Consider the following 11,427-nt stretch of genomic DNA (forward strand, 5'->3'; position numbering starts at 1 on the left):
GAGTTCGTGCGTTCCCCCGTCAGCGTGTGGGTAAGAGTTCGTGCGTTCCCCCGTCACCGTGTGGGTAACAGTTCGTGCGTTCCCCCGTCACCGTGTGGGTAAGAGTTCGTGCGTTCCCCCCGTCACCGTGTGGGTAAGAGTTCGTGCGTTCCCCCGTCACCGTGTGGGTAACAGTTCGTGCGTTCCCCCGTCACCGTGTGGGTAAGAGTTCGTGCGTTCCCCCGTCACCGTGTGGGTAACAGTTCGTGCGTTCCCCCCGTCACCGTGTGGGTAACAATTCGTGCGTTCCCCCCGTCACCGTGTGGGTAAGAGTTCGTGCGTTCCCCCCGTCACCGTGTGGGTAAGAGTTCGTGCGTTCCCCCCGTCACCGTGTGGGTAACAGTTCGTGCGTTCCCCCGTCACCGTGTGGGTAAGGGTTCATGCGTTCTCCCCGTCACCGTGTGGGTAAGAGTTCGTGCGTTCTCCCCGTCACCATGTGGGTAAGAGTTCATGCGTTCTCCCTGTCACCATGTGGGTTTACTCCAGGTGCTCTGGTTTCCTCCCAATTTACAAAAAAGGTTAGAAATGCAATATTAGCAAAACCTGACGCAAACAACACATTTTTCTGCGCGTGTTGATGTACTTGTGACAAGTAAAGCTGATTTGATCTTTACTGATGGGGAAGGAATTCCAGTTCCAGACTGTAGACTGTGTACCCCAAGGGCAATGGAAAGGGTTCAGATTCCCCGCTGTGATGGATGGAACATCCGGACAGCAAAGTTCTATATATCAGGATGCTCTTTATCAATTACAGCTCAGCATTTAACACCATCATCCCCTCAAAGCTGTTCACTAAACTCCAAGACCTGATCCCCAATACCCACTTGTGCAACTGGATCCTGGGTTTCCTCACCTGAGACTCCAGTCAGTTCAGGTTGGCAAAAACATCTCGTCAATCTCCATCAGCACAGGAGCACCACAGGGCTGTGTGTTTAGCCCCCTGCTCTACTCGCTTTACACCTATGACCATGTGGCTAAGTACAAGTTACTGATACAGGTTTGCTGATGACACCACTACTGTGGTCCGTATCACAGGTGGTGATCAATCAGCGTACAGGAAGGAGATTGAAATTTTGGTTGAGTAGTGTAATAACAACAATCTCCTACTCAATGTCAATCAGACCCAGGAACTGCTTGTAGACTTCAGGAGAGGGAAACCAGAGGTTCATGAGCCAGTGCTCTTTGGAGGATCAGAGGTGGAAAGGATTAGTAACTTTAAACTCCTGGATGTCACTATCTCAGAGAACCTGTCCTGGACCCATCATATAAGTATAATTTCAAATAAAGCACAACAGGACCTGTACTTCGTCAGGAGTCTGCAGAGATTCATTCATGACATCAGAAAACCTCGGCAAGCTTCTATAGATGTATGCTGGAAAGTGTATTAACTGGCTGCGTTATGGCTTGGTGTGGGAACACCAGTGCCTTTGCGCAGAAAATCCTACAAAAGGTCGTGGATTCATCATGGATAAAGCCCTCCCAACCACTGAGTACATCTATATGAAACATTGTCGTAGAAAAGCAACATCCATCATCAAAGATCCTCACCACCCAGGCCATGCTCTTTTCTTGTTGCTGCCATCAGGTAGAAGCTACAAGAGCCTCAGGACTCACACCACCAGGTTCGAGAACAGTTACTACCCCTCGACCATCAGACAAAAAGGGATAGCTGCACATTCTATTTCTGGTATTCCCACAACCAATATTCTCCTTATCTTGTTATTTCATGGTCTCATTATTTATTGCTATTTATTTAATTCCCATTTGCATAGTTTATTGTTCATTGATTCTGTTTACAATTACTGTTCTATAGGCTCGCTAAGTATGCCTTGCCTTGCGAGGAGATTCTATGGCTTTGAACTGTACTGTTTTATATTCTATGTCGTAGTGCAAAGAGATCACAGAGGTTGCTATACTGACGTAATTTTTAAAGTCTGTCACAAGCCTTTGTGGCCCATCAGGGCTTATGCCGGTTTCTGTGGCGTGAAGCAACTGGGAGTACGACACTCCCCCCCGCCTCACAATCTATCGTGAGGTTAACCCCCAGCATTTTTGCCAGTACCCATTCTCAGCTGGGTAGACTGGAGCACTGGAGCATTGTGTGATTAAATGCCTTGCTCAAGGACACACACACTGTCCGGGCCGAGGCTTGAACCCACAACCTTCAGATCACTAGTCCAAAACCCTAACCACTTGGCCACGCGCCACACATACTGACGTAGTGGTTAGGGTTATGTAGGTTGGTTCAAGAACTGAATGGGTGAAGGGAAGTAGTTATCCTTGAACCTAGTTTGGTGGTACTTTAGTCTTTTGTACTTACTGCCTGACAGTAGCTGCAAAACGATGGCATGGCCCAGATAGTGGGGATCTTGGTTGTCTCTTAGAGGCATCCCCTGATGTCATGATGGACGGAAGGGATAGGCCCATGATGTATTGGGCTGAGAGGAGGAGGAATTTCTTTAGCCAGAGAGTGGTAAATCTGTAGAATTCATTGACACAGACGGCTGAGGAGGCGAAGTCTTTTGGGTATATTTAAAGCAGAGGTTGATAGTAAGGATGTCAAAGATTACAGGGAAAAGAGAGGAGAAAAAGGTTGAGAGGGTTAATAAATTTGCCATAATGGAATGGTGGAGCAGACTCGATGGGCTGAATGGCCTAATTCTGCTTTGTGTCCTATTGTCTTGCAGAGTACATACATGTCACCAAATACAATCCTGAGATTCTAATACTCTCTGCAGCTTAAGGGCTATTCAGGACTCAGAAACAGTTAGTGGAGTATCAGGGACTTAATGGCCTCTCCTTGCTCTCAGTTTACACGCCGGTCTTCTTTCTTTCCTCAGATCATTTTCTATGAGGGGAAATATTTCACCGGCAGGAAGCTGGAGGTGTTTGGAGAATGCGGTAACTTCCAGGACCGGGGCTTCATGAACAGAGTGAACTCTATCCGGGTAGAGAGCAGTGCATGGATCTGCTATGATCACCCTGACCTCAAAGGGCACCAGTACATCCTGGAGCGAGGGGATTACCCTGACTTTCACCGGTGGAATGCTCACAATGACCACATGGCCTCCTGCCGGCCTGTCAAGATGGTATGTTAGAACTTCCCCACTCTCTCCAGTTTCAGTCCAATAGTCTGTGCCAAATTATTTAGCTGTCCAGCCCCATCGACATGCATCTGGACCATAACCCTCCTTACCCTTCCCATCCACGTGCTTACCGAAACCTACATCCACCACTTGTGCTGGCAGCTCATTCCGCACCCTCACTATCCTCCGAGTGAAGGAGGTTCCCCTCAAACATTTTACCTTTCATCCTTAACCCATGACCTCTAGTTCTAGTTTCACCCAACCTCAGTGGCAAAAGCCTGCTTATATTTACCCCATCTATACCCCTCATAATTTTGTATCTCTCTATCAAATCTCCCTTCATTCTCCTACACTCCAGGGAATATAATCCTAACCCATTCAACTTTTCCATAAAACCCAGGTCCTCAAGTCCCAGCAACATCCTTGTAAACTTTCTCTGCACTCTTTCAATCTTATTTACATCTTTCCTGTAGGTAGGTGACCAAAACTGCACACAATACTCCAAATTAGGCCTCACCAATGTCTTATACAACTTCAATGTCACACTGGAACTCCTGTATTCAGTACTTTGATTTATAAAGGCTAACATGCCAAAAGCTTTCCTTACGACCCTATCTACCTGTGATGTCACTTTCAAGGAATTATGTATCTGTATTCCCAGATCCCTCTGTTCTACCACACTCCGCAATGCCCTACCATTCGCTGTGTGAGTGCATTGCTGGTTTGGCTGATCCTAATGCGCCGAGAAGCTGCCTAATCCTGCTCCTGGGCCCAGAATTCATAGAAAAAGACCCTCCACTGAGACGCTCTGTGACCTTCTCCACCACTAAACTCTTCCAATACTTTGGCCTCTTCTGTCTCTGTCTTAAATGGATGGGAGTGCGTCATTTCCCGCCTATCTCCACTCAATCTGCAATTCTCTCCCCCACCACCATGCAATCTTTTTCTGCCCTCTCTTAGGGGCTTCTTAACGTTAATCTCCAACCAAGATTTATCCTCTTCATTTATGTGATGATCAATTTTCTCTGCAGGTGACTTGTGCTCAACTCCCCTCAGTGCTCCATCAATGGCTGTAAACAAAGCTAACACTGTGACTGAGGTATGCTGGCCTAGGAAATAGTTAGCCTAACAGGATGGGCCAAAGGGATTGATTCTTGCTCTTTGTCAAGTCAGGTCCCCAGGAAACAGATGGACTGGGACTTTCCCAAGAGTAACTCGTGCTCACCGTTTCTTTCTCTCTACCTCTTCAGCATGGTGAACATTACAAGATAGAGCTGTTTGAGAACTCCAATTTTAATGGTCAGTGTGTGGAGTTCTGCAATGATTGCCCGTTCCTGCAAGGCCAAGGCTGGACCAAGACTTGTGTCAACTCAATCAAGGTCTACGGTGATGGAGCGTGAGTAGACGTCATTATTCCACTTCGTAGCTGAGAACGTGTTCGGTTATAATCCACCCAAGGCGTTGATAAGTTGCATGGATAAAGACAGCATAATTTGGTGAAAATCAGTCGGGTAAACCTTCCTCTTGCTTAAGATAGAATAGAAAGGGTTAACATATGAGGAGTATTTGATGGCTCTGGGCCTGTAATCACAGGAGTTTAAAAGAAAGAGGGGGGGAATCTCATCAAAACCTACTGAACATTGAAAGGCCTAGATAGAGTGGATGTGGAGAGGATGTTTCCTATAATGGGGGAGTCCAGGACCAGAGGGCACAGTCTCAGAATAAAAGGACAGCCCTTTAGAACAGAGCTGAGGAGGAATTTCTTAAGCCAGAGGGTGGTGAATTTGCGGAATTCATTGCCATAGACAGACGTGAAGGCCAAATCATTATGCATTTTTAAAGTAGAGTTTGATAGGTTCTTAATTAGTAAGGACCTTAGTTACCGGGAGAAGGCAGGAGAATGGGGTCGAGAGGCATAATAAATCAGCCATGATGGAATGACAGAGTGGACTCAATGGCCTCAATGCCTTAATTCTGCTCCTATGTCTTATGGTGACCGATGCCAGCACTGGCCGAAGACAGAGAGAAAGGCAACAGAACAACACTGCCTCTTCATGGAATCATTTGGAACAGAAAGCCGTTCCTGATATTCTTGCAGGCCAGGTCTCTCAGAGAACTGTACAATTAACCCCTTTCCTCATCTAATCACCTCAGAAGTTTTCCTTTGTCATGGGCCAATTTTAATTCCTTCCCGCCTCTCTGCACATTCCCATTTTCCCCCTACTTCTGATGAAGCAATAACTTTGTTTCTTATCCACAAGGCTGTGGAGCATTTTCAGCCATTTGTTTCTATATCTACTTACAGCACAGAACATGACAGCACAGTACAGGCCCTTCGGCCCACAACGTTGTGCTGACCTTTTAACCTACTCCAAGATCAATCTAACCCTTCCCTCACACATAGCCCTCCAGTTTTCTTTCATCCATGTGCCTATCTAAGAGTTTCTTAAATGACCCTAACATATCTAATTAATCCTTCCTCAGTGGTCTGCCACTCTTAAGACCATAAGGCATATGAGCAGAATTAGGCCATTCAGCCCATCAAGTCTGCTCTGTCATTCTATCATGGCTGATTTATTATTCCTCTCAATCCCATTCTCCTTCTCCCCATTATCTTCCACATCCTTATTAATCAAGAACCTATCAGCCTCCGCTTTAAGTAAGTATACCCAATGATTTGGCCTCCACAGGTATGTATCCAATTCTCCTTCACAGCTCTCTGTCAGATCCTCTTCACCCACCTGCTCCTGCAGTGCATTCTGGGTCATGAGAACTCACTGAGTAAAAAGAAGTTCTCCTCATTTTCTTCATTCATGTTGTGGGCAGCAGAGAGCCCAGTGGTTAGTGCCGGCAATCGCGATCAGGGTTCAATTCCCACTGCTGTCCGTAAGGTGTTTGTACGTTCTCCCACACTGGTTTCCTCACATGTTCCAACGACGTACAGGTTGGGGTTAGTGAGTTGTGGATATGTGACGTTGACACCAGAACTGTGGTGACTCTTGAAGCCCGCCCCCAAAACTGACCTCGGACTGTGTCGGTTGTTGATGCAAACAGTGCATTTCGCTGTGTGTTTCAATGCATATATGGCAAATAAAGCTAATTTTTATCTCCTTCTATTTCTTCCCCCCAACACCCCTGCCCTTCCTCTGGTCTTTACACCAAGTATCTTAAACCTACTGGTGAAGCCAGGAGAGTAGAAAGATAAAGGGCTGGAGAGAAAGTAATCTGATAGGGAGGAGAGTGGAATATTGGAGAAAGGGAAGGAGGAGGGGACCCGGGGAGGTGATAGGCAGATGAGAAGAGGTAAGGGGCCAGTATGGGGATAAAAGAAGATGAGAGGGGGAGGGAATTTTTTTTACTGAAGGAGAAATCGAGTCATACCATCAGGTTGGAAGCTAACCAAGGTGTTGCTCCTCCACCCTGAGGGTGGCCTCATCTTGGCACAAGAGGAGTCCATGGACCAACATGTCATAACAGGAATGAGAATGAGAATTAAAATATTCGGCCGCAGGGAAGTATGCTTCTGGTAGATGGTGCGGAGGTGCTCAACGAAGTGATCTTCCAATTTACGACGGGTCTCACCAATGTGGAGGAGGCCATATCGGGAGCTAAGATGGTAAATCGAGTTTTGGTAGTGATGAGACAATAAAGGACTTTTGGGATATACTGTAGCAGTCCTTTCTTAAATGCTTTTCCATTAAAACTCTTTGACGCCAAATAGAGTGCCAGCAATGACTGAACTGAGTTATAGGGAAAGGGTGAAAAGCTTGGGAATTTATTCCATGGAGCACAGGAGAATGAGAGATTTTATAGAGTGAGAGGCATGCGTTGGCACTAAAATTGGGTGCCAAGGAGATTAACATACATAGTGCCAGGACGAGGGGATTACAGTTATGAGGACAGACTCTGTATGTATTGCTTACTTTGAAACAAAGGAGAACAAGGAAAGATTTAATTGTGCGCAGTACTATGAGAGAACTAGAGAGATTAAATAGACAAGGTCCATTTCCCTTATCAGAGAGGTCAGTAACTGGGGCGGGGGCAGAGACGTGTAAATCAGTAGAAGGATTAGAGGAGATTTGAGAGAAAAGCTGTTTCATGCAACAAGCAGTGAGGTTTTGGAACGTACTGAGAGAGCGATAGAGGAATAAATTATTAAATAGTACCTCATGAGCCTTAACCCGTGCGTCCATGACAAAGTGTGGGTTGTAAAATGAGAAGTCCAGTTGTGGAAGTGATGGGTTATAGGAGCTGGATGAGGTCATTCTACCCTTTTAAACATGTCCTACCTGTGGCCCGGTTAGGGCATGGCTGGTCTACACCATGATGCCATTAATTTGCCTTTACTCCACATGGAAGAGTACAGCACAGGAACAGGCCCTTTGGCCCACAGTACCTGTGCTGACAGTGATGCCAAATGAAATTATTGCCACCTGTCTACACATGGTCCATATTTGCTCCCCTCCTCCAATAACTTTTAATTCCTTTTCTTTTAGTACTCTGCCAATCTCCTCATGACATGAAGAGCTGACTCAACCCAACTACCTTTTTAGCAATATTCAAGGGACTTGAAGCATTTGTCAACCCAAGGGTTATTTAAGAAGAGCCACAAGAGACATGGATGCTGGAATCTGGAGTAGTAATCAATCTGCCCGAGGACCTGTGAGCCCAGCAGCAATGGTGGGAGGAAAGGAATTGTTGAACATTTTAGGTCAGATATTCCTTTCCCCCAGTAGATGCTGCTTGACCTGCTGAGTTCCTCCAAGATGGTTTGTTGCTTAAGAGAGTCTGTTTCTCTGAAAAAGGGAGTGGCTGATGTTCTAAAGGGAAGAAGGAAAGAGCGGTTAATGCAAAGTGTCCTCGTAACCTGGTGTTTTATTGCTTTTTAATTCTTTACCGTTTCTCCTCTCCAATGCTCAGCTGGGTTTTGTACGAGGAGCCCAATTACCGGGGGAGGATGTATATCGTGGAACGAGGGTACTACCATTCCTACACAGAGTGGCAAGCACAGAACGGCAACGTCCAGTCCATGAGGACAGTGGTCAACTACTTTTAGCAAGGGAAATTCTACCATCCATCAGTAATAAACCTAACCATCTACACGGAAATCTGAAAAATAAATCACGCCTTGAAAATAATCCTTTGTGGTCCCGCGGATTCTTTGCCATTTCAGTGATTGGTCAGTAGCTTGGGTTCGGGAGATGTTTTCTTCCCTACAGTCTGAGGGTGGGCGAGGTGTCCACTGGTCAGGGATGTGTTTCTTCTGCAGTCTAAGCAGGTGGGTGTTCTAGTACTAGTGGCCATATTCAGAGTTGGCCACTAGAAGGTGATGGCCAGCTGCCTGCCCGAACTGCTGGTGAAGGTGTCCCCAGGACTGTTGAGGAGGGAGTTGCAGGATTTAGACCCAGTGATATATTTCCAAACCAAGATGGCGCAGAACCAGGTGGGGGACCCACTAGACACAAGAGATTCTGCAGATGCTGGAAGCCTTGAGCAACGCATACATAATGCTGGAGGAACTCAGCAGGTCAGGAGGAAAATAGAAAGTCAACTTTGTGGGCGGACACCCTTCATCACGACCACCTCAAGGGGATGATCTTAGGGAGATTCAGCCTGGACATTGGCCCTTTGTGGTGACTACTGACGACCAATCTTAAATTAATTCCATTCCCCCTTCCCCAGGTTCTACCATTCACCTATACACCAGGGGTAACTTACAGTGGGCAATCAACCTAGCAACCCGCACGTCTTTGGGATGCAGGAGAGAATCACAGCCCACGTGGTCACAGGGAGAGTGAGTGAGAACTTCAGCTGGTTTGGAGGGGCCACCACAGAGGATAAGGAAAAGCTTTAGAGGGTGTAAACTCAGCCAGCTCCATCACGGGCTCTAGCCTCCCCACCATTGAGAACATCTTCAAAAGGCGATGCTTCAAAAAGGTGACATCCATCACTAAGGACCCCCACCAACTAGAGCATGCCCTCTTCTCTTTGTTGCCATCAAGGAGGTGGTACTAGAGCCTGAAGACACATGCTCAACATTTCATTTAATTATTGAGATAGAGTGCAGAATAGACCCTTCTGGCCCATCGAACCACACTGCCCAGCAACCTGGTGGTTTAACCCTAGCCTAATCACAGGACATTTAGGATGGTTCCTTAAGGTGGTAATGGGGACTAGCTCCCGCTACCTATTAAATGTCCCCAATGGCATGTGCCTCAAATAGCCTCTGACAACCAAGTCCAGCTCCTGGCCTTCACATCTGGCTTAGCTACTAAGCCCAACGGAACCATTTCTACTGACAGGAGAAGGGGTAATGGCAGGTTACTGGTGCCTTTGGGCAGATGGGGCTCATCGGGCATAGTTGGCAGCTCAACCAGGAGAAGAAAATCTCTGATCTCAAGCCTCCGCTGCCTTGCGGCTTTATCCACCCATGAGGAAGGCTTCAGGAGTGAACCCTGAGGGAAGAATCCCTAAAGCAGTCCTACGTTGAGTTCAACGCTGACTGGCAACTCCTGCAATTCCGCTGGTGCCAAACTGTATCGGTCTCTGCCCTTCCTTTGGTTTCATCAGATGCGTGGAGAGGTGGAGCTTGCTCTCCACATTGTACTGCCCAGGCTCATGCATCCAGACAACTAGGATGCAATACCCACTCTGACTGACGGAGGCTTCAGACAGAATCACAGGACAATTTACATTGACCAATCAACTTACCAACCGGTATGTCTTTGGATATTGGGAGGAAAGCGGAGCACCCGGAGGAGATCTACGCGGTCACAGGGAGAACGTACAAACTCCTTACAGGCAGTGGTGAGAATTGAACCCAGGTCACTGGTACTGTAAAGCGATATGCCAACCACTACGCTACCATGCTGCCCCATGGTAATGTCGGAACAGCCTCTTCCACTCCACCATCAGATGAATAATGAACCAATAAATATGACCTCACTATTTTTGCTCACTTTTGCACTATGTATTTAACTTTTATATATATATCTATCTTATTGTAATCTATAGTATAGTTTATGTTTTACATGGTACTGCTGCCACAAAACAACAAATTTCATAACATATCAGTGATAATAAACCTGATTTTGATTCAGCAGCTGACCCCATACTCTTGGCCTGTATTCCTTGTTGTAACCAGAGTGGAATCATGGGAAATCCAAGCCTGTGGCCCATGACAGGCCAAATGGGGTCTTGGAAAACAAGATGGGGCTTGCTCTTGTTGTTCTCCCTAAGCGGGTGCTGGACAAAGCATTAACCAATAAAGCTGCAAGTGACTCACAATCTCAAAATAAACACAGCCAACAGAGGCTTTGGTTGATCTGTTCTTACGTCCTCCTGTCAGCTTCAAACTCGTGAGTGAAAGCCAGCACACTCTGGGAAGCCATAGGCTTGCTTTCATTCACAAGTCTGTGGGAATCAGCCAACAGTCAGCACTTCTTTTCACAGGGCAGAAATGATTAATAGGAGGGTGATTGGAGGAAAATATAAGGGGGGGATACAGACTGCACTTGGAGTAGTGTGATTAGTTTTGGGCCCCTTATCTAAGGCAGGATGTGCTGGCATTGAAGAGAGTTCAAAGGAGGTTCACGATAATTATCCAAGGAATGAAAGGATTAACATATGAGTAGAGTTTGATTGCTCTGGGCCTGTGCACACTTGAAGTTAGAAGAAAGAGGTGGGATATCATTGAAACCTATGGAATATTGAAAGGCCCAGATGGAGTGGATGTGGCGTGGATGTGGAGAGGATGTTTCCAATAGTGAGGGAGTCTTGGACCAGAGATGAGGAGGACTTTCTTTAGCCAGAGGGTGGTGAATCTGTGAAATTCATTGCCACAGATGGCTGTGGAGGCCAAGTCATTGGCTATATTTAAAGCGAAGTTGATAGGTTCTTGGATTAGACAGGGCATCAAAATTACTGGGAGAAGGCAGGAGAATGGCATCTGTGCTGTAGAGCTCTGTGACTCTGTAATAAAACTTCTGCCTCACAGTGCTGGAGACCCAAGTTAAATATTTCACCTTTCATCCTGAACCAATGATCGCTAGGACCAATCTCACCCAACGTGAGGGGGGAAAGTCTGCATACATTCACCATTTTCAGGCCGTTGTATCTTTTCTACGTGCTTTCAGGCTATTGTATCTTCTGCCTGACGGGAGGAGGGAGAAGAGAAAATGCCAGGCGTGGGTGGGGTCTTTGATTATGCTGATAGCTGTCATTTTTTTGTTCTGGTTAGAACTATGTTGAGGCAAAGAAAATTAGAATCTGAGTCAGCTTCTTGGCTGGTCCTCGGCCAGAT

General features: G+C 46.5%; 1 protein-coding gene across 1 annotated transcript; it reads left to right on the top strand.

Annotated features, from left to right (window-relative positions):
- Nucleotides 1-420: 420 nt before the first annotated feature.
- LOC140194789 (gamma-crystallin N-like) lies at nucleotides 421-8,251 on the top strand. The gene is made up of 4 exons (XM_072252072.1): nucleotides 421-557; nucleotides 2,880-3,128; nucleotides 4,376-4,521; nucleotides 8,046-8,251. Exons 1-4 carry the CDS (start codon nucleotides 474-476, stop codon nucleotides 8,179-8,181), a joined length of 615 nt encoding a protein of 204 aa, XP_072108173.1. The 5' UTR covers nucleotides 421-473; the 3' UTR covers nucleotides 8,182-8,251.
- The last annotated feature ends 3,176 nt before the right edge of the window (nucleotides 8,252-11,427 follow it).

The sequence above is a fragment of the Mobula birostris genome, chromosome 3, assembly GCF_030028105.1.
Source record: "Mobula birostris isolate sMobBir1 chromosome 3, sMobBir1.hap1, whole genome shotgun sequence".
Taxonomy (NCBI): domain Eukaryota; kingdom Metazoa; phylum Chordata; class Chondrichthyes; order Myliobatiformes; family Myliobatidae; genus Mobula; species Mobula birostris.

What these genes read in the sequence shown, in the direction of transcription:
- LOC140194789 (XM_072252072.1), top strand. Translation starts at nt 474, where the DNA reads ATGTGGGTAAGAGTTCATGCGTTCTCCCTGTCACCATGTGGGTTTACT. An exon ending in CCTCCCAATTTACAAAAAAG is followed by an intron (nt 558 to 2,879) that starts GTTAGAAATGCA and finishes TTCTTTCCTCAG; the next exon opens with ATCATTTTCTATGAGGGGAA. An exon ending in CCTGCCGGCCTGTCAAGATG is followed by an intron (nt 3,129 to 4,375) that starts GTATGTTAGAAC and finishes CTACCTCTTCAG; the next exon opens with CATGGTGAACATTACAAGAT.